This window comes from Bubalus kerabau, chromosome 12 (assembly GCF_029407905.1).
Source record: "Bubalus kerabau isolate K-KA32 ecotype Philippines breed swamp buffalo chromosome 12, PCC_UOA_SB_1v2, whole genome shotgun sequence".
NCBI classification, from domain to species: domain Eukaryota; kingdom Metazoa; phylum Chordata; class Mammalia; order Artiodactyla; family Bovidae; genus Bubalus; species Bubalus kerabau.
This window is the reverse complement of record NC_073635.1, coordinates 16,926,907-16,950,658: the sequence shown is the minus strand read 5'-3', so window position 1 is coordinate 16,950,658 and position 23,752 is coordinate 16,926,907. Positions and strand designations below refer to the sequence as shown.

The 23,752-nt window shown below is 41.8% G+C and overlaps 1 protein-coding gene across 3 annotated transcripts in view; it reads left to right on the top strand.

The window, feature by feature from the left end:
- Positions 1 to 23,752, top strand: part of CPB2 (carboxypeptidase B2) — a 69,288-nt gene that overhangs the window by 13,308 nt on the left and 32,228 nt on the right. For 2 of the 3 annotated variants that reach the window (XM_055542063.1, XM_055542062.1), the window contains exons 2-4: positions 14,111 to 14,186; positions 18,052 to 18,176; positions 20,016 to 20,124. In XM_055542063.1, coding sequence (XP_055398038.1) covers positions 14,111 to 14,186; positions 18,052 to 18,176; positions 20,016 to 20,124 — 310 coding nt within the window. Of the gene's footprint in view, positions 1 to 6,286; positions 6,556 to 14,110; positions 14,187 to 18,051; positions 18,177 to 20,015; positions 20,125 to 23,752 lie in introns of those variants that run through there. The other variant, XM_055542061.1, reaches the window with a different exon arrangement.

Sequence of the window (23,752 nt, the reverse complement as noted above, 5' to 3'; positions counted from 1 at the left end):
ATTGACACAGAAGTCAAATTGCTAGGGTAATTGATTCCTTATGTCTCTATGTAGTGTCAAGAAATGAGATGGCTATGCTTTCTAAGGTTCTTGCTAGTTTGAATATTGAATTACTTGGGTAAAGGATATAGTTTATCCAAGTAATTGGATATTACTTGGGTAGAGGAGGGGGATAGAAGAACTGCTATCAACATATCCAACCTGAATACTATAGGCAACGGCAGTATCATTCCCAGAGAGGGAAAGGGGAGGAAGTGCACGAGGATTTACTTCTGTGTTGTCCCAGGCACTAGGATAGGCCCTTGGGAATGTTATCCTGTTAAACCCCCCAAATCCTCCACTCCAGGGATCGTTTCCCTGACATTCTACAGAGGAGGAAAATAGGCCTCCTAGGAGAAGAACATTGGCCCCATATCAAGCAATAAACGTAGAATTTGGACTCAATCCCATTTTTTCATCATTTCAACTCTTTTTACTGCATAGCGCTGCCTCTAAAAATTACAGAAATTAGGGAGAGAACCAATTTGAAAAGGTCAGATTTAGTCACAGTGAGACGGCAGAGACAGTTGGTCTGGAAGGTAGCCTGGGAGAGGGGCTAGGACTGGGGGTCTATGGCGGCAGGTATGATGGTGATCTTAGGGCTTCTCAGGTGGCTCAGACAGTAAAGAATCTGCCTGAAATGAAGGAGACCTGGGTTCAAGTTCAGTCAGTATCATTCCCAGAATGATCAGATCTTCCTGATCCCTGGGTCAGTATCATTCCCAGAATGATCAGATCTTCCTGATCCCTGGGTCAGGAAGATCCTCTGGAGAAGGGAATGGCAACCCACTCCAGGACTCCTGCCTGGAGAATCACATGGACAGAGGAACCTGGTGGACTATAGTCCATGGGGAAAGAATGGACATGACTGAGCGCCTAACACTTTCACTTCACTTCACACTTTTAGCCCAGCCCAGCCCAGCCCTGCCTAGGACGAGCATCGTCACAGCTGGCTGTGGCAGAGTTTGGTGGGCTCAACTACAGACCACCATCTGCATCCTATAGTGAACTAAACTCCTTGGTAAGACAGCCACTAGCAAGATATACCAAAGCTTGACCATGTTTTCACAAAATGAGTAAGTTTATAGTAGTTCAGTAGGACTAAATATTAAAGAAATACACTGAAAGAAAGTAGTATGAATGAGGAAAATTCCCTCATACATGGCTGTTTTTACTTTTTTTTTTGCTTTGGTTTGGCCAGAAAATTTGTTCAGGTTTTCCTATAAGATGTTTTAAAAAAATCCAAACAAAGTTTATGGCCAACCATATACTTTAACATCTGATTGGTTGTTGGTCAGTCCCTAAGTTGTGTCTGACTCTGTAACCCCATGGACTGCAGCAAGCCAGCCTTCCCTGTCCTTCACCATCTCCCAGAGTTTGCTTAAACTCATGTCCATTGAGTCAGGAATGCCATCCATCCATCTCATCCTCTGTCGTTCCCTTCTCCTCCTGCCTTCAATCTTTCCCAGCATCAGGGTCTTTTCCAATGAGTCGACTCTGCACATCAGGTGGCCAAAGTATTGGACCTTCAGCATCAGTCCTTCCAGTGAATATTCAGGACTGATTTCCTTTAGGATTGACTGGTTTTATCCTCTTGCTGTCCAAGGGACTCTCAAGAGTGTGATTGATACTTATGCTTGAAAAGAGGGAAGAGACTATGACTATATCTTAATCAAATTATATTATATTGACAACACTTAATATTTTGTGCCTACCATGCAGGTCCCCAAGTATTGGGGGAGGGAGGAACTGCAGCTTTGTAGGCAGATGCGTATCTGATTCTTGGGTTCCATTCCTCCACTAGAAATGAAATCATAAATCTTGATTCTGAGTAAAAATAATTTTTTTTACCAAATGTTTCTGAGCATCACTCTTCCAGGAATTGTCTATTACTGAAACTAAAAGAAAAATCTAATTTTATTCAGGGTGACAGACTTGGATGAATTATTTCTGGGGGTAAAATATATAACCCCTCCTAAAAAGAGCTAGAGGTCTGGCTTTTTCCTAAACCTGCTCTTTGTTATCATTTTCTTGGCATGATCATTTTCTTAATAATGCTTAGTGTTCAGGCAATCTCTCAGTGGCTGATTTGTAGGTGCATTTTGATAAATCTCATCAGTGAAATGCTCTGGAACGGAAACAAAAAAAGTTTTAAAGGCATAAATACCATATGCCAAAGAGAAAGGCAGCCAAAAAAAAAAAAAAAAGTCTCCATATTCACTTGCTTTTAAAGGCCAAACACTATAAAGGGTAAAAATAAAATACTAGCAAGAATCTTGTAAACAGTCGTTAATTGCATTGTGTTCTAATTACCTAAGTGCAAGCAGTCAGCTGAGGCTATTTATCTGGAAAGAGGAAATGAAAAGAAGTAGGAAGAAAAGAAGGAAAACGAATTGGAGAGTGAAGAAGGGTTGAGGGTAGAGGGCTTTTGAATTTTTAATAGACCAGAGGAAGTGTTCCTTCTGTTGACTTCATATACTATCTGCCACCTGGAGACCAGCTTGTTCTCTTTCACTTAGCTCCCACTGATATATTATTTTCATCTTAGAGAACAGGGCACTAGTAGCTTTAAAATGCTGTAATGCAGAAAACAAAATTGCAGCCTTGGGCTATGTTCTGCTGTTCAGAGGCATCTCACCAGCTTTTTAAATTACAAAACAATCTTTCAGAGCTAAGGCAAGTGTGATCATCCCTGTAAACCGTACACAGGACAGACCTTGAGCAGCATAATCATATCCTTAGAGGGGACTCAGCAGTTCAGTTCAGTTCAATTCAGTCACTCCATGTGTCCGACTCTTTGCGACCCCATGGACTACAGCACACCAGGCTTCCCTGTCCATCACCAACTCCCAGAGCCTGCTCAAACTCATGTCCATTGAGTCGGCGATGCCATCCAACCATCTCATCCTCTGTCATCCCTTCTCCTCCTGCCTTCAATCTTTCCCAGCATCAGGCTCTTTTCCAAGGAGTCAGTTCTTCGCATCAGGTGGCCAAGTATTGGAGTTTCAGCTTCAGCATCAGCCCTTCCAATGAATATTCAGGACTGATTTCCTTTAGGATGGACTGGTTGGATCTCCCTGAAGTCCAAGGGACTCTCCAGAGTCTTCTCCAAGATCACAGGTCAAAAGCATCAATTCTTCAGTGCTCAGCTTTCTTTATAGTCCAACTCTCACATCCATACATGACTACTGGAAAAACCATAGCTTTGACTAGATGGACCTTCATTGGCAAAGTAATGTCTCTGCTTTGTAATATGCTATCTAGGTTGGTCATAGCTTTTCTTCCAGGGAGCAAGAGTCTTTTAATTTCATGGCTGCAGTCACCCTTTGCAGTGATTTTGGAGCCCCCAAAATAAAGTCTGTTACTGTTTCCATTGTTTCCCCATCTATTTGCCATGAAAGGATGGGACCAGATGCCATGATCTTCGTTTTCCGAATGTTGAGCTTTAAGCCAACTTTTTCACTCTCCTCTCTCACTTTCATCAAGGGGCTCTTTAGTTCTTCTTCACCTTCTGCCTTAAGGGTGGTGTCATCTGCATATCTGAGGTTACTGATATTTCTCCCAGCAATCTTGTTTCCAGCTTGTGCTTCATCTAGCCCAGCATTTCTCATGATGTACTCTGTATATAAGTTAAATAAGCAGGGTAACAATATACAGCCTTGAGGTACTCCTTTCCCAATTTGGAACCAGTCTGTTGTTTCATGAACAGTATGAAAAAGCAGGAAATATTGCCTAGGTATTAAAACTCAGGAGCTGGAAGGTTGAGTTTCAACCTCAGGACTGCTACTTGTCATGAGCAATTTGAGTCGTCTTTGAGCCTTGGTTTAAAGTGACCTGCTGTTTCACTGTGCTTGTATTTTTCACTCTACTTTTGAGGCAAGACTTCCCCCACCACCAAATGATTATTGCTTAAATCCTGTAACTCTATCCCTTCAGAGGTGTCATCAAAACATATCTTTATTTTTCATCTCCCATTGCCCCAACATATTCTACATGGCAGAGTAACCTTTCCCTGCCCTTCCATGGAAAGTTAGAAAATTCTATGGCTTTTTAGCCCTCTCTTAATTATTGACTGGGAGATTTTTGCAGAAATGCACACCTATGGTGATTTTTCTTTTGGCCAGCCAAAAATTAATTCTGTTAATCTACTAACACTTTGTGGGTTATTACATTCAATAGTTATGCCTGACACACCTGTGGTGTCTAATTTTTGTGAAATATTGTCTTCAATCCACGCTTCTGTAGAAGTAAAGGAGCATTCTTCAGCACTGTGAGCTTCATTTTCACTTTCTTTATCAGAATCAGTCACTAAGGTTTTTTGTCTTTTGTGGTCTAATATTCACATTGTCTGAATCACAACTATATTCTGAAGAATTATCACCTTCATTAGTATACATGTTGCTTGGACAATCAGAGAAAGGACATGCATAAAATTCACCAAAAAATTCTTCTTCACCTAAAATTTCACGATGTGTCATTTTTGAAATTTTTTCATTTATAATAAACACTGTGTGTGTGTGTTATTGGCTCAGTCGTGTCTGACTTTTTGCAACCCCATGGACTGAAGTGCGCCAGGCTCCTCTGTCCATGGGATTTTCCAGGCAAGAATACTGGAGTGGATTCCCATTTCCTTCTCCAGGGGATCTTCCCGACCCAGGGATTGAACCCTCGTCTGCTGCACTGCAGGTAGATTCTTTACCATCTGAGCCACCAGGGACACAAGGTTGGAACAAAAACCTAACATAGCAAAATGTGAATGGGAACAATAATCCTAAATTATATAATGAACCCTTGATTAATTTTAAGCTCTAACAACTTCGCATGGTGATGTTAATTCTATCATCCTCTACAGGATAAAGTTACCTGTTTCTAGTCAGTTGTGACTCCATCTTCAATTCTAAGAATCTCCAGATTCTTGCCACTGTAAGATCTCGCCACTCCTTTAGGTGGCACTAGTGGATGGCATCTGAGCAATAACTGCATCCCATGAAGTGGTTTTTCTTTGGATTTTATTTACCAACTTAGCGATGGCACCCCACTCCAGTAGTCTTGCCTGGAAAATCCATGGATGGAAGAGCCTGGTAGGCTGCAGTCCATGGGGTCGCGAAGAGTCGGACACGACTGAGCGACTTCATTTTCACTTTTCACTTTCATGCATTGGAGAAGGAAATGGCAACCCACTCCAGTGTTCTTGCCTGGAGAATCCCATGGACGGCAAAGCCTGGTGGGCTGCCATCTATGGGGTCTCATAGAGTCGGACACGACTGAAGCAACTTGGCAGGCAGACCCTTTTGGCTCAGCAGTAAAGAATCCACCTGCAGTGCAGAAGATGCAGGAGATGTGGGTTGGATCCCTAGGTCCGGAAAATCTCCTGGAGGAGGGCATGGCAACCCACTCCAATATTCTTACCTGGAGAATCCCATGGACTGAGCAGCCTGGAGGGCTGTGGTCCATGGGGTCAGAAAGAGTAGGACATGATTGAAACGACTGAGCATGCACGCACAGACAACTGGAGGCCAGCTTTTGCAGATTTAGCTTTTCTCAGGTTTAGCTTTCTCAGGCACCAGTCCTTCTGTCTGTAAACGTGCAGGCTGGCCCATCATCCTGCCTACTAGGCTGAGCTGAAGGAAGTAACACCCCCAAACTTCATCCCTTTGAGAGAGTGGGAATTGAGAGAGAATCGCAGCAACTTGTTGCAAAGAATGTCAACTTAAAAATAAATGCACAATGTGAGAGTTTTGAGTTAAGATTATTGGGGGGCACAATCAGGACTGCAGCCCAGGAGACAGCACCCCAGAGAGCTCTGAGAAACTACTCCAAAGATGGGGGGTGGGGGTGGAGTTCAGTGTATCTGTGATTTTTGGTGAAGTGGGAATACATGCAACCAGGCACATATTTTTCCAGGAGATTTCTGCTGGTTTTGTGAAGCCTTTGCTAGTCATGAGGATCAGCTGTTGCCATGAAAGGTTTTGATGCTTTTTTAGATATGAGGAGATACAAGAACTGGGCTCTTATATCTGGTCTGGAGAACATCTAACTATCTGAAGACCTGTCCTGACCATTTTCCCAGTTTGCCTCATTTCTGCTCTCCACCCTGAACTCCCTTCCGGGGGGGGAGGGGAGGGGTTTGAAGGTCAGCAGCACCTGATTTCATGCTTATAGAAGTAGATGGCAAGCACCCTTGGCAAGTGCCAATTTGTAGTTGACAGAACTATTTTCACAAATCCTCCTCCTCTCTCCCCTATGACCACTTTTCCTGGTCTCTAAGTAAGGGGGCACAGAGCCAGGAAATGGATTTTCAAAAATGGAAGGCTCGACATAAGGTGATCTCGTTACTAAATGAGACGAAAGGCCCGCATCTTGAAGTCTGGCTGAACAGGAAGCCCCCTTGCTGGGTCAGGAAGCTCTTTTCCTGCTCTGGTTCCTGTTGCCAATGATGAACCTGAGTTTGATGCAAGCAAGAAAGGCCTTTATTCAATGGTCAGAGGATGGAGAAAGAGAGCTCAAACTCCAAAGGTACTTTCTCTCTGAAGGGAGGGGAGTACGGGAATTTAAGGGTTAAGAGGCAGCCGGGTCATTAGGGCTCAAGGGAGTGGGCAGAGAATTCCCTGGGTGGAGAATTCCAGGGCCAGCCCATGTGCAATCTAATACTCCTTTGAACCCAGCAAGAATTGTGCCAGCAGAGTACAAAGACCCCCTTCCAGCAGAGATCTAAGCATGGTGATGAAGCAGTTAACTCCAGGACTTTATCTGCATGGGCATGTTCTTGTGGTCAAGTCAGAGCTAGTTGGAAGTGGTTGACCCTTGTATGTCTCAAAATGCAGCTGCAAAGCACCTCTGCCAAACTCCAGTACTTCTGAAACAAACTCAGAGAGCAATCAAGGCCAGGACAGCCTTTAGCCAATTTTGCCCTCTATCTAGGATCTGGCCTGTTCAGTCTGGTTTTGTTGTGGGCCTTCCTAGCGTCCTGTTGACAAAACCCAGCTAGACTGTCCGGTTAAGACCAGTTTATGTGCCTGGGGCCTGGGCTACATAGCATCTGACTGACCCCATCTCATTATTTGATTCTGCTGAATTGCCCTTTGGTCAAACTGGAGATAGGAAGAGTCCAGCTCACCACAATTGGAACTTGGACGTATTGTTATATTAGTGGTATTATGGTAATTACATATTAATGGATGTTGTTACATATTAATGGTAAATTTATACCTCCATCACTGTACTCCTCCACATTTTTTCTTTTTCCTTTTGTTGACTCACTTTAGTACTTTCTTGTCCCTTAACACATTTAAAAATGCCCAAGCATCTTATCTTCTAGTCAACACAAAATTTCCTTTACATGGAACTGCAATTCAACCTCTATTCGAATAATGAAGAGCTCGTTGTTTTGTTGTTAGGTTAACTTGTAAGGAATTTTATTTTAAAATTTAGAAGTAAATTCTAACAGTATAATGGTTTAATTACACAAATCCCCACATCCTGTTTTTAATTGAAGTATAGTTGATTTTACAATATTGTGTTAATTTTGGATGTATAGCAAAGTGATTCAGTTATACATTACATATTTTTCAGATTCCTTGTTTATAGGTTATGACAAGACATTGGATATAGTTCTGTGTTCAGTTCAATTCAGTTCAGTCTCTCAGTCGTGTCCGACTCTTTGCAACCCCATGAATCGCAGCACGCCAGGCCTCCCTGTCCATCAGCAACTCCCGGAGTTCATTCAGACTAGTTCTCTGTGCTATGCACTAAATCCTTGTTGTTCATCTGTTTTATATGCAGCAGTGTGTATCTGTTTATTCCGTACTCCTAATTTATCCCTCCTCCCACCCGTCCCCCTTTGGTAACCATAAGTTTGTTTTCTATCTGTGAGTCTGTTTCTGTTTTGCAAATAAATTCATTTGCATTATTTTTTAGATTCCACATATAAATGATATCATATTCCCTGACTTATTTCACTCAGTATGATAATCTCTATGTCAATCCATGTTGGTGTAAATGGCAATATTTCATTCTTTCTGTATAACTGAGTAATATTCCATTGTGTGTGTATGTCGTTTGTTGTTTAGTCGCTAAGTCATGTTGGACTCCTTGAGACTGCATGGACTATAGCCTGCCAGGCACCTCTGGCTATGGGATTTCCCAGGCAAGAATACTGGAGTGGGTTGCCATTTCTTCCTCCAGGGGATCTTCCCAACCCAGAGATTGAACCCACATCTCCTGTGTCTCCTGGATTGGCAGGCAGATTTTTACTGCTGAGCCACCAGGGAGGGAAGCCAGTGTGTGTGTGTGTGTATGTGTGTGTGTATCACATGTTCTTATCCATTCATCTGGTGATGGACACTTAGGTTGCTTCCATATCTTAGCTTAGTGCTGCTATGAACATTGTAATACATATATCTCTTTTCAAATTAGACTTTTCATCTTTTCTGGTTATATGCATAGGAGTGGGAATCTTGAATCATATAATAATTCTATTTTTAGTTTGTAAATGACCTTCCATACTATTTTCCTTCATGGCTGCACCAATTTACATTCCCACCAAGAGTGCAGGAGGGTTCCCTTTTCTCCATACCTTCTCTAGCATTTATTTATAGACTTTACCATGAGAGCCATTGGACAGGTGTGAGGTGATGACTCATTGTAGTTTTGATTTGTATTTTTTAAATAATGAGCAATGCTGAGTGTTGAAGAAAATTTAATCTCTCTGATCTAAGAAAGAAACAAAAAATTTTATTTGAGCCAAGTTGAGTATTATAACCTAGGAAGAGCATCTCAGAGAGCTTGGAGGACGGTTCACCTGTTAGAAGTCAAGGCATGGTTATAGTAAATATAAGTTTCTTTTGAGATAGAGGGTTGACTATTAAATGACATATTATTGACAGTTTACAAAATCCAGATCTAAGCATCATCGTGACCCTTACAAGATCAAGGAGTGTTATCTTTTAAGGAGTTGTCTTACTGATGCTAGGAATATGTTGCTCTTTAGACAGGTATGTCTCCTGATTGAGGGTAATACAGATGAAAGGTAAGGGGGAGAGAGGAGGCCAAAGAACAGAGAAAATTGTTATGTTTAAATTTTTCCTGTCTGCCATAAAAAATTAATTTTATTTCACATGAGTATCTTTTCCTGTGCCTATTGGCCATCTGTATGTCTCCTTTGGAGAAATGTCTATTAAGGTCTTCTGCCCACTTTTTGGTTGGGTTGTTTTTTTTTTTTGATATCAAGCTGTATGAGCTCTTTGTATGTTTTATAAATTAACCCCTTGTCTGTTGCATTGTTTGCATGTATTTTCTCCTAGTCGGTAGGGTGTCTTTTCATCTTTTCATATAGTATTGTCTGAAGTCTGAGAGGATTGTGCCTCCAGCTTTGTTCTTTTTCCTCAGGACATATCCCCACTTTTTTATGAAAGTGAAAGTTGCTCAGTCATGTCCAACTCTTTGTGACCCCATGGACTATACAGTCCATGAAATTCTCCAGGCCAGAATACTGGAGTGGGTGGCCGTTCCCTTCTCCAGGGGATCTTCCCAACCAGGAATCGAACCAAGGCCTCCAGCATTGCAGGCAGATTTTTTACCAGCTGAGCCACAAAGGAAGCCCACTTCTTTATACTTCACTTCAAAAGAAATCTTTGATTTGGTCACTTTTTTGTTCAAACTCCCAAAATGGTACCCAGGATTTAAGACCTTCAGTGATCAGGTCCTAGGCTGCCCATTTATCCTGGTTATATTTCCTGGTATATCCCAACGTGAGCCCCATATTCCTGCCCACCTGGGTCACATGCCGTTCCTTGAGCTCTGATTTTGTTTTCACTTACGCATCAGCACTTAACACCATTTCATCTCCAGTTCACTTGCCAAAACTTCATCTGTCTTAGTGTTAGGCCATTCACTGCCCATTCACCAGTCAAATCCTACCTATTTCAAAAGTCCAGCTCAGAAGGTCTCCATCCTCTGACTACCCCCAGGCAACAGTAACTTCTGATGTTACATTTTTATAGCAGAGCATTGATACCATTCGTATAGCAATTTTTCATGTTTTATCTCACATAGTAGGCATTTGTACTGCTGTGGGTTAGTTTCCCCAGGAAGCAGGCTCTGAGATAGAGATTAGCATGTAGGGAATTTACTGGAATGGGATCTCAGGGGCAACATGTGTGGAGGAATAAAGGAAGGAGATATGAGCTGAGGAGGAATTGAACTGTGATGCAGTCTTAACAAGGGCCTCAGCTGTGCCTTCAGGGCAGATTCTTAAAGACCAACCGTAAAGATGTTGGGATGGTTGATCTAATGAGAACCTACTGTGTAACACAGGGAACTGTACTCGGTGGTCTCTGGTGACCTACATGGAAAGGAAATCCAAAAAAAAAAATAAGGGGGTATATGTGTACATAATAGCTGATTCACTTTGCTGTACAGGAGAAAATAACACAGTATTGTTAAGCAAATAGACTCCAATAAAAAAAGGGAAAAAAAAAACCACCTTTGCATGCTTAACTATTCCTCTTTCCCAGTGGGCAGAGTGACCTGGGTAAACAGCCATAGCTTTCTTTCGGAAAGACTGAGGAAGCACGTTCTCTCTACCGCAGCAGGTCTTTCACTGTGGGGACCTGACTCCTCCCTCAGGCAAGAGATCCTGGGCTAAGAAGTGGCCCAGGCCTGGGACCCGGATAGTGGATTGAGCGTTTTGACTAGGACAACTGTCCTTAGCCACTGACACCCATCCCTGACTTCTTTTGACTGTAAAGATTGAGCAATACCTTTGTTGGCTGCCCTCTTTCTTGCCCCTAAGAACTCTGTGTTCTCTTAACTAACTCCAGTTTCCTGAGGGTCATGTCCCTCTGGGTACCACTCTGACCTTGCTGCTTTTTATAATAATTGTGTCAAACGTGTTACAGCCGGTTAAGCGCTGCCACCTGGCTTTAAAGCAAAGCAATCTCATCATCCCCGTTGCTATCAGGACTTCCCTCTGTAGCGTCATCTCTGACCATCAGCCTTCAGCATCTACTCCTACCTCCCCCCACTGGCCTCCAAACAAATACCTAGGGTTAAGTCATGACAGATCTGGGTGTCCAAGTGCTGAGTGTGTTAATAAGGAAAAAGATCTCTGTCCCTAAAGGGCTGCACTTGCCCATGATACTAGATTTGACATTCTAGTTAGAGCCTTGGGAGGTGGTGCTAACGCCACCAGGATGACTCTTGGAAGCTTGGAGAAAATAATGGTCTGCTCTAAGTGAACCAGGAATGTCAGAACTATTGTGGCAGATGTTGAAAAGGGGAATCAAAATGTTCCTAGGGCATGGGACTTCCCTGGTGGTCCAGCAGCTAGGACTCCGTGTTCCCAATGTAAGGGGGCCCAGGTTCCATCCCTGGTCAGGAAACTAGATCCCACGTGCCATAACTAAAGATCCGCATGCCGCAATGAAGGCTAAAGATCTCATGTGCTGCAGCAAAGACTCAGTGCAGCCAAATAAATAAATACTAAAAAAATTCCTAGGGCAGGATATGCCAGAATAAAAGTACTATGGAAGGCTAGGAAAGTCACCAGTAACTGTGTTCCAGAGACATTTGAAAACAATAAAGAATGTGCTTGTGAGAGGGCCACCAGCATTGTTAAGAAGCTTGGTAGTGGTTTTTTTTTTTTCACAGCCAGAGTAACTTCTTTAATGTAGTTTCCCCCTGATTAAAAAATAAAGAGTTCTTTTTGGTTAAAGAAGTAAACAATATGGAAAATTATACAATTAGGAAGAAAAACACTGAAATTTCATCACCCTGAGAAGATATCACATTCTGGTGATTGTTCTTTCATGCATTTCTCTATACATTTATGTGAAAGCAAAAGTCACTCAAAAAGTCGTGTCTGACTGTTTGCGACCCCATGGACCGTACAGTCCATGGAATTCTCCAAGCCAGAATATTGGAGTTCCTTTCTCCGGGGGATCTCCCCAACCCGGGGATGGAACCCCATTGCGGGCGGATTCTTTACCAGTCGAGCCATCAGGGAAGCCCAAGAATACTGGCGTGGGTAGCCTATCCCTTCTCCAGCAGATCTTCCCAACCCAAGAAAGGGTCAAACCAGGGTCTCCTGCATTGCAGGTGGATTCCTTACCAGCTGAACTACCAGGATACCTATGTACAATTTCACATTAGTTGAGTATCATCTCTCATGTGGAAGTATGGAGACTTTTCTTTTAATAACAATCTTTATTTGCTCCCTCTACTTACCTACCCAGTCCAATGATGGTGGTCATTCCGCACCATCCAAATCAACGTTAACAATGGGCTGTCCATTTGTTTAGAACTTTTCTCCTGTTTTCAGCACTTAATAATTTTCTTCTTGCTTTCCAACTTATTTTACAAAAATGGGATAATATTTCATACAATTCTCCACTTATTTCTTGCTTCTCTCTCTTAATAAATAACATAAATCTCCCTTAAGTTAACTATTCTATTTTTTAAATTTTATTTATTTATTTGGCCATGCCATGGAGCATGCAGGATCTTAGTTCCCCGACCAGGGATCAAACCCGTGCCCCCTGCAGTGGGAATGCAGAGTCTTAACCACTGGACTATCAGGGAAATCCCCCAAGTTAACTATTTTAAATTGACTTTTAATAATGGCGACAAAACATTCTAGAATGTGGAGACACCACCAACATTTAAAAATTCACTTACTGATAAGTGCTTGTGTGGTTTCTGGACTTCCCAGGTGGCACAAGTAGTAAAGAATCCACCTGCCAAAGCAGAAGACTCAAGAGACGCAGGTTCAATCCCTGGGCCGATAAGATTCCCCTGGAGTAGAAAATGGCAACCCACTCCAGTATTCTTGCCTGGAGAATTCCATGGACAGAGGAACTGGTGGGCTATAGTTAATGGGGTCTCAAAGGGTTGGACATGATGGAGCACTCATATATGTGGTTCCCAGTTATTGTTACTATGAATCATCCTGCAACACATATCCTTGGACATACACCCTTAATCACTGGTTGAAGAGTTTATGCTTAAATTGTACCAATAATTGACACAAAACCTCTTAATTTATTGTTTCTGTGAGCTCCTCTTTATCTCTTTTGATAATCAAGTCTCCACAGATTTATTTCTAGAATTTAGAATCCTTTAATCAGGCTTTTCAAAATAAACCATCCTCCACCCTGTTGTCAAAATTAGTCTTACAAATCACATGTCACATGATATCAGTTTCCTAACTCCTAATTGCCTACAAGATAAAGGCTAAATTTCTCAGTGTGCATTGGAAAACTTCTCTAGGGGAGAATGAACGTAAGTTTCCAAACTCACTTCTGTTTGGCTACCATTATTCTCTTGCCCTAAACACCTAAATCCTACACTTGGCAAAAATAAACATCTTTCCATCTCCCCAACAATGCCCTTTTGTCTTCTGCCAGCCTGCCTTTCCGCTGCTAACTTACCCAGTTGCCTCTTCCATGAAGCCTTTCCTAATAGTGACAAGCAGAAGTTATCATAACCTTTTGAGCTTCTAGAGTTCCTGGTACATGTTTTTGTTTTAATTTTTAATTAAAATTTTATCTGAAATATTTTTAGAGTTACAGAAAAGTTGCAAAGATATTAGAGAGTTTTTGTATATACTGCACCAAGTTTCACCTAATGTTAGCATTTTATATCATCATGGTATTATTTGTCAAAACTTGGAAACCAACACGGGTACTCTACTATTAACTAAACTCCATGCTTTATTTAGATTTCACCAGTTTTTCCACTGTTCTGTTCCAGGACCCCATACAGGATATTGTGTTTCATCATGTTTTATATGTTCAATTTCTTGAGTGCATTGTTTTATATGTGTGTGTGTGTGTGTGTCTATGTATACACACATATATATTAGTTTTCAGGTAGGAGGAAGGGTAAACTTGGTTCCTATTTCTCCACCTAGAGTGAAGCAAAATCTAGGTTATTTAAAAATCTATGGTGAGATCCTCTTTTGTTTCAATATTTTGTTTCCTTTTCATAATTACCTAGAAGCCCTTCCCTATACAATTTATCTTATTTTCATTTTTTACTTAACTTCAAAATCCTGTGTGTGTTTTTCTCCCAGGGGCCAGGTTTTATCTGCTCTTCCTAGAACCTCCAGGCAAGTTCAAATTCTGCAGAATGTTACTACAACATACAAGGTAATTTCTCCATCATTTATATTCGTATTTCATATCTTTGTATTAAGTTTTATGAAAGAATGGTGTGCCATGTTCTCGCCTATGTGTTGTCTGACTTGTATATAGTTGGTATATACCCCTGTTCTTGTAATTTTCTCTTCTTTCCCCTAATCCCTTGATTCCCCAAATAACACTTTCTTCATTTGTGCTATTAACTTTACAGCCAGTTAAAATAATGGTGACTTGTGATTGAAAGTGCAAAGTCACAAAGATGCTACAATAACAGAAGTCAATAGATGTTATAGCAAACACCCTTTTCCAACAACACAAGAGAAGACTCTACACATGGACATCACCAGATGGTCAACACCAAAATAAGATTGATTATATTCTTTGCAGCCAAAGATGGAGAAGCTCTATACAGTCAGCAAAAACAAGACCAGGAGCTGACTGTGGCTCAGATCATGAGTTCCTTATGGCCAAATTTAGACTTAAATTGAAGAAAGTGGGAAAAACCACTAGACCATTCAAGTATGACCTAAATCAAATCCCTTATGACTATACAGTGGAAGTGAGAAATAGATTTAAGAGACTAGAGCTGATAGACAGAGTGTCTGATGAACTATGAGGTTTGTGGCATTGTACAGCAGATAGGGATCAAGACCATCCCCAAGTAAAAGAAATGCAAAAAAGCAAAATGGCTGTCTGGGGAGGCCTTACAAATAGCTATGAAAAGAAGAGAAGTGAAAAGCAAAGGAGAAAAGGAAAGGTATACCCATCTGAATGCAGAGTTCCAAAGAATAGCAAGGAGAGATAAGAAAGCCTTCCTCAGTTATCAGTGCAAAGAAATACAGGAAAAATACAATGGGACAGACTAGAGATCTCTTCAAGAAAATTAGAGATACCAAGGGAACATTTCATGCAAAGATGGGCTCAATAAAGGACAGAAATGGTAGGGACCTGACAGAAGCAGAGATATCAAGAAGAGGTGGCAAGAATATACAGAAGAACTGTACAAAAAAGAGCTTCATGACCAAGATAATCACAATGGTGTGTCACCTAGAGCTAGACATCCTGGAATGTAAAGTCAAGTGGGCCTTAGGAAGCATCATTATGAACAAAACTAGTGGGGGTGATGGAATTCCAGTTGAGTTATTTCAAATCCTGAAAGATGATGCTGTGAATCTGCTGCACTCAATATGCCAGCAAATTTGGAAAACCCAGCAGTGGCCACAGGACTGGAAAAGGTCAGTTTTCATTCCAATCCCAAAGAAAGGCAATGCCAAAGAATGCTCCAACTACCACACAATTGCACTCATCTCACACACTAGTAAAGTAATGCTTAAAATTCTCCAAGCCAGGCTTCAGCAACACATGAACCGTGAACTTCCAGATGTTCAAGCTGGTTTTAGAAAAGGCAGAGGAACCAGACATCAAATTGCCAACATCTGCTGGATCATGGAAAAAGCAAGAGAGTTCCAGAAAAACATCTATTTCTGCTTCATTGACTATGCCAAAGCCTTTGACTGTGTGGATCACAATAAACTGTGGAAAATTCTGAAACAGGTGGGAATACCAGACCACCTGACTTGCCTCTTGAGAAACCCGTATGCAGGTCAGGAAGCAACAGTTAGAACTGGACATGGAACAACAGACTGGTTCCAAATAGGAAAAGGTGTACATCAAGGCTGTATATTGTCACCCTGCTGATTTAACTTCTATGCAGAGTACATCATGAGAAACGCTGGGCTGGAAGAAGCACAAGCTGGAATCAAGATTGCCAGAAGAAATATCAATGACCTCAGATATGCAGATGACACCACCCTTATGGCAGAAAGTGAAGAGGAACTAAAGAGCCTCTTGATGAAAGTGAAAAAGGAGAGTGAAAAAGTTGGCTTAAAGCTCAACATTCAGAAAACAAAGATCATGGCATCTGGTCCCATCACTTCATGGGAAATAGATGGGGAAACAGTGGAAACAGTGGCTGGCTTTATTTTCTTGGGCTCCAAAATCACTGCAGATGGTGACTGCAGCCATAAAATTAAAAGACGCTTACTCCTTGGAAGGAAAGTTATGACCAACCTAGATAGCATATTAAAAAGCAGAGACATTATTTTGTCAACAAAGATCCGTCTAATCAAAGCTATGTAGTCATGTATGGATGTGAGAGTTGGACTATAAACAAAGCTGAGTGCCTAAGAATTGATGCTTTTGAACTGTGGTGTTGGAGAAGACTCTTGAGAGTCCCTTGGACTGCAAGGACATCCAACCAGTCCATCCTAAAGGAATTCAGTCCTGAATATTCATTGGAGGGACTAATGCTGAAGCTGAAACCCCAATACTTTGGCCACCTGATGTGAAGAGCTGACTCATTTGAAAAGACCCTGATGCTGGGAAAGATTGAGGGCAGGAGGAGAAGGGGACAACAGAGGATGAGATGGTTGGATGGCATCGCCGACTCGATGGACATGAGTTTAAGTAAACTCCAGGAGTTGGTGAGGGACAGGGAGGCCTGGTGTGCTGCGGTCCATGGGGTCGCAAAGAGTCGGACATGACTGAGCGACTGAACTGAACTAAACTGAATAGGTGTTTGTTTTAAAAGCTTAGCTAAAGTGTAAGCATAAAAACACAGAAGAAAACTGGCTAACATTTTCATGGCTGGAACTGAACTCCCCTGAATGTAGAAAACTGTTAAGAGTTACAAAATATCATGATAAAAAGTTTACTGGCTCCATGGATATTGGGCTAAGGTTTTCTGAGAAGATTAGAAATATAAGAGACTTGTTACGGGGTCTGCTTGTGAAGGATGAAGAAGGAGCTGGAGGTGGCAGGGAGCACCCGCAGACCATTGAGCAACCACCACTGTGCAAAAAGGAGGGTCGTGCCTGGACAGCCTCTAGACTGCAGGACAATCCTGATGAAAGTTTGACTGGACCATGTAAGTCCTTAAGACAAAGTCAACTGCAAGAGGAAACCCTAATCTGGCAGGAATGGGCCTGCCATGATATGCCTGCAGTACGCCATCATTGACTGGCCGCAGCCCTGGAGCCGCGCAACCTCAGCCTGTAGGGGATATAGACGGACAGCAGCACACAGGGTCAGAGAACTAAGCGTTTCCCAGCGGAAGAGCGGCCGCGATGTTTCCGCAGCCACTACACTGCAGACAGAGGAAGCGCTGCATCAGAGATTCAGCATTTAGGTCTTGTTTGGCCACTGCTTGGCCTGTGATTTTTAGATGGCTTAGCTTCGAGCCTTAATTTCTTCATCTGAACAATCAAAATAATAACTCCTGCCTAGATTATGGCAAAGAATTAGTAAAAAGATCATAGGCAATGGGTGTGAAAGTGCTTTGAAAAAGCACAGTAAAGCCGGAAAAAAAAAAAAAAAAAAAAACCCTCAAAACTGTAAATATTATGGAAAGGTTTTGCCCAAAGGCCGCAAGTAGATTAAAGGAAAGAAACACCAGTGTGATGTTAGAATCAAGGATATGGGATTTTTATTAAAGAAAAGCGCCATTAATCAACTTTCTTTCCAGACCAACTTTCATTTCTCTTTAAACATCTGACATACACCTCCAGTCCTACAGTTGGACTCTAAATATTCATGCGTTCATTCATCAGTTCATTGCCTCAGCAAATATTTATTGAGTACCTAGTAAATGCCAGGCCCTCATTAGACACTGGGGTTACAGAATAAAACAAGCCCCGTACAGAATAAATGTTTACACTACCACATGTGTGAATGGGATTGGTGACTGTGAGTGGACCAGTGACCAGAAATTATTTTTTCATTTCCTTTATAGACACTCTTTTATGGCGTTAGCTACAGATGAGAACCATGTGAAAAACTGTCTTTGTTTTATCAATTTTCCTTCTTGAAACTGCAGATTGTCCTCTGGCAGCCAGTAACAGCTGAATATATTGTGAAGGGATACGAAGTCCATTTTTTTGTGAATGCATCTGATGTAAGCAATGCGAAAGCCCATTTAAATGCAAGCAGAATTCCATTCAGGTAGGCATAATTCCATATTTATTGAGTAGCTATTATAAGCACTAGGAAATGGAAACCTGCTCCAGAATTCTTGCCTGAAAAATTCCATGGACAGAGGAGCCTGGCAGGTTACAGTCCATGGAGTCACAAAGAGTCAGACATGACTAGCTCCTGAGCATACAGACATTATAAGCACCTGTGATGCATTTGGGGCTTCCCAGGTGGTACAGTGGTAAAGAATCCACCTGCCAATGCAAGAGACTCAGGTTTGACCGCTGGATCAGGACAATCCCCTGAAACAGGAAATGGCACCCCACTCCAGTATTCTTGCCTGGAAAATTCCATGGACTGAGGAGCCTGGTGGGCTACACTTCGTGGGGCTGCAAAGAGTTGGACATGACTGAGTAACCTGGCACACACACACACAACACACACAGTGCATTTGCTAGTGGATGGCATCATTGCTTCCTAGAAAAATGAATACTTATATTCAACATGCCACATGGAAATCTCTGGAATGGACTTGTGATGAAGCCCAAGAGGCTGGCTCCATGACCTTGAACGAGTGGTTTACTGCTCAAGACCTTGGTCGCTTGTCTGAAATGGACTATTAGATTCAGTGATCTGTGGAGCCTCTTATGGTTTCTCCCAGTTCCTTCTTAAAGTTCCTCTACTCTGTTCCTGGACTTAGGAAGCAAAATGTCATTCACTTTAGTAGGCTTTGTGATATCACTTAAAAAAGCAGCTGCTAAAGGGAATTTTGCTTCAAGAGGTCAGCAAGCATTCTGGAATGTCTGGCTCTAAACTAAAATATGCATTAGGTATGCTTTCTGTTCAAAGCCCATGCTTTCTTCCTTTTAGAGTCTCCTGTCCATATCTCCTTTCCCATCCATTACCCAAGCATCAGTGTTTTCCTGCCGCCCTAGCACTGCCTGGATGCCAGACAATCTTTGGATAATACACTATGATTATTATAATAACATGTTATTAGTATCTGATGCCTTTCAGGAAAGGTACTGAGCTTTTCTATACATTGTATCTTTTAACCCTTATTAAACCCTGTGAGGTAGATACTATCCTCACTGTGTATAAGAAAAAATGTTTCAGATTTACAAAGGAATTTCTCAAGGTCACCAGCTAGATAGAATGTGGCACATCTAGGACTCTAAATCAGAACTTTCTGATGTCAAAGTCTTGGCTTTTACCTGTTGGTCTAAATAAAAGTCTGAGCCACCAGGGAAGCCCCTGGGGAAGGGAATGGCTACCCACTCCCCTATTCTTGCCTGGAGAATTCCATGCAAGAGAATTCCTCTTCCATGGAGGAGCATGGTGGGCTACAGTCCACGGGGTCACAGAGAGTTGGACACGACTGAGCAACTAACTCTAAATAAAAGTACAGAAAGCTTTATTAGAATGGCAGCTAACTTTTTCTTGTTCATCCCAGGTGACAGAATGGCTCAATTTCATCTTAGTTAAAATGTTTGTGCCTAAGTTAACTGTGTGACCCCTTGCAAGAGAAATTAAATGAGATCACTTTCCTATACCTTCCTTATTCCTGTGTTCATTTAAAAGGCACTAATAAGTCACCATCAAGAAATGTTGATAATGTTGGAGAAGGGGTAAGGTTTTGAAGGCCCTGAAAACATACTCTATGGGAACCACTGTGTCTCCAGCGCCCATGCGGCTCTATGCAGAGGGCTTGTGAATTTCAGCCCATCATGCTAGCCGTGTTTTCACCTTGAGCTTGCTAGATTTCTTAATGACTTCCCCCTACACTTGCCTGTTGTGTCTGCGATGGGCCACAAGGGAAAATCAGAGCCCTGTTTGGAAACCAGCTCATACTCTTGTTTCATCACCCAGAGTCCTGGTGGAAAATGTGGAAGATCTTATCCGGCAGCAGACTTCCAATGACACCATCAGCCCCCGGGCATCCTCCTCCTACTATGAACAGTATCACTCACTAAATGAGGTAAGTTGTCACGTTTCTCTCCAAACTGCCTGTTTTCATTGAATGAGCATTGCCATTTCAGCCATGGGAAATTATTAGAGAATCATAATTGGTGAAAGAGGGTGAAAAAAAATCACTATTAGATTGATTATACAGAGGTAATTGGTCCTTTCGTAGACATCTTGCCTGGAAAGATTGCATCATATTTTGGACTTTGCCCCTCTAAGCAGGCTATTTGTCCATAGCTAAGAATATCTCTGACTGTCAGGAGTAACACTGCATTCTAAGGAACAACAGAAAATTTAAAAATAGGACCTTTTTACTGAAACTGCCACAAAAAAAATAGCACTCCGACCATTATCCTAAATGAATTCTTACCAAATAAATGCTACATTAACTCACTCAATTAAAGGAATTTATTCACTTATATTTAGGATGCAGTAAAGTGTTTAAGTGTATTTTATTCTCTTCAGAAGGAACCTATTTAAAATAATAATAGTAATAGTAATGATTATGATGATGCCTGTATTTTAATATTTAAGAAATTGGTTTCTTTTCCTCTTAGTACTTAACGGGTTCCAATTTTCCTAGAGGAAACCTAAGCTTGATACCAATGTTCAGTTGACCTCAATAAGCTTTCACATCATACTTTAAGAGCCATTTCCCCATATTTGTTCCCTTAAAGGGTAAACCCCTTGGAGGCCTTTCTTTTCAATATAATATTCTCCCAGTAGTACAAATCCCTTGATACCTTTTATTCTTTCATAGGAGTACTGCTATATTCCTTAATAGAAGTTTGGTGTGTTTTTTTTTTTTATCATTTTTGGCTAGGTGCCCAGAAACTGTTAAGAACCATATCCATACTTTTGAGACATCTAACACTTAAATAATAAGCATCAATTTTCTATTTAATCTTCAAACACATCTGTTCCTTTCCAGTTAGTTAAACCAGAACTCGGTCTTCCCTAGTGGCACAGATGGTAAAGAATCTGCCTTCAATGCAGGAGAACCGGGTTCAATCCCTGGGTTGAGAAGATCCCCTGGAGAAGGGAACGGCTACCCACTCCAGTTTTCTTGCCTGGAGAATTCCAGAGACAGAGGAGATGTCAGGCTACAGTCCATGGAGTTGCAGAGAGTCGGACATGACTGAGTGACTAACACTTTCTTTCAAACCAGAGATCAGCAGGCTCCTAGGACTGATGTGCCTGGCTGGTGGACGGGGATCTTAACATTTCAGCCCTCTCCTTTCTCTCTCCTACCTTGACTTTGTCTGTTCCATCTAAAGTGTCTCCATCTAGCTGCCTACATCAGCCCTGCATAAGCAACCTTGAGGCCTGGAGTTGAGAGGTTGGGTAGGCAGTATCTACAAATGGAGAAGGTGACAGCGTCACTGCTGTGTTGGGTTTGGTGGAAGGAATGAGATGCCTTAAACAGAAGTATTTAAAATACGTTGCTGGGTTTTTCCTGGCAGACCAGTGGTTAGGATTCCTTGCGTTCAGTGCCAAGGGCCCAGGTTCAATCCCTGGTCAGGGGATCCCACAAGCTGTGTAGTGCAGCCTAAATAAATAAACGAAGGATTTGAACATTTTAAAAGAGTATTTTTTTGGGTATATTTTAAATATTTTGTTCAAAGAGGTTATTTTTTTCTTATCCTCTCCCCAGGAAAGAGTTGGAGAGACATGGGAGGAAAGCAGTATTAGTTAGCCACAGGGGTGGTAGTATCAGTCACTCAGTCTTGTTCGATTCTTTGCAACCCCATGGACTGTAGCCCGCCAGGCTCCTTCATCCATGCGATTCTCTAGGCAAGAATACTGGAGTGGGTTGTCATTCCCTTCTCCAGGGCAACTTCTTGACCCAAGGATTGAGCCTGGGTCTCCTGCGTTGCAGGCAGATTCTTTACCATCTGAGCTACAGTCTGTCGTAACAAAGTGCCATTTATTGAGTGGCTTAGACAACAGAAATTTATTCTCTCACAGTTCTGGAGGTTGGAAGTCCAAGAACAAGGTGTCAGGAGAGCTGGTTTGTTCTGAGACATCTCTCCTTGGCTTGTGGATGGCCACCTCCTCACATGGCCTTTTCTTAGCGTGCGCACATTCCTGAAGTCTCGCTGTCCATTCTAGTCTCCGCTTCCCATTAGAACCCCAGTCAGGTTGGATTAGGGCCCACACTGACACTTCAGTGCAACTTAATTACCACTTTAAAGGCCCTGTCTCCAAATACAGTCATGTTCTAAGGTACTGGTGATTAATATACACATTTGAGGGGGAACACAATTCATTTCATCACAATGACATTTCAGAAAACAGTTTGGACATCTTCATCCTTCCCATCCTGAATCTTTTCTAAGAGGTTTGTAGCAACTGCGGCAATCTCGCTCCCCCAAATTCTGCCTTTCTTCCTCTTCAGCTCTGCTCTTCAGTCCGCATTCATGTTCACTTGGAGAGCAAAAGGGGTTTCTTTTGTCATTGACTCTCACTAGGAAATTTTAAGTAAGCTACAGTAGGGGAGAAAAACAAATAACCAAAAAACACGTCTTAAATGGCAAAAGAAGAGCATTATTCAGAGGATGTAACCTTGATTATTGCAGATTAGAGTTAAAGTTTTCTGTAAAGCTCCTTACTATAATTAGTATAGCACAGCCTCCCTTGTTGGGGGAAATCTACTGGACCATCAGTTCTGTAACACAGAATAGGTGGATGGAGCATCTCTTAGATGTGTGCGTGCCTTAGAAGAGTAGCACAGTAAACAGGAAACCGAGGATGGTTACATTTTCAACACTGCAGACACTGACAGCATTGGTGCTTGGCAGCAGGTAGACCTTCCAGAAGCATCTTAATTCCTCGCACAGGACAACCCATCACGCATACCACTCTCCCTAGTTATGCTCCTGTAAGAAGACCCAAGGATAAATGGTACTCCTGTTCCCTTCAGCTAGGACTGCTATTTGAAATTACCTTCAGCAAATTTCCTAGAAATGAGGCCAAGGGTTGGTTATTCCCATTACAAAAGGTGTAAACATTTTTAAATGGCCTCTGAGAAGTTGGTCTACTTTAAAACATGACCAGGCTCCACCACTCAACACCTGCTTTGAAGTGGGGGCTAGCCTAAAGTCAGGCCTAGAATTTGTTTGTTTCCTTCTACTATAATCTTGTCAGAATCACAAACCACTAGACTTCCACCTAGGAGAGAGTTTTAGAATCAAACTCCTTCCCTGGATAGAAGAGATTCTTTTTTCCTCCAGACTGTTCTCCCCTTTGCTTCTCATCATTTCACACCCCTTTGTTGTGAGTCCACAAGTCTCCACTGGGAAAAAAAGGCAGCTCCATTTATCCTGTGCAAAGACAGTGCCCGGGGCTTCCTTAGGTTACTCTTGAAAAGTGAATATTTTTTTAAAATCTCATATAAAAATGAACTCTTGAATGGTAAATAGGATTTCATACACAGAGGTGAGGATTTGACATTATCAGCCTTTAAAAATAACTTAAGGAGTTATGCTTTAAAGATGATCTTTCCCTACTTTGTCAGAAGTTTCTTAGTATATTTCCACTTTCCCTAAACCTTGATACTTCTCAAAAGTTTAATTTTATTGATTTTCCTAAGCAGCAGAAGAAACACTCTGCCTCAAGTGTTTTAGTTCCTCTTTATCTCC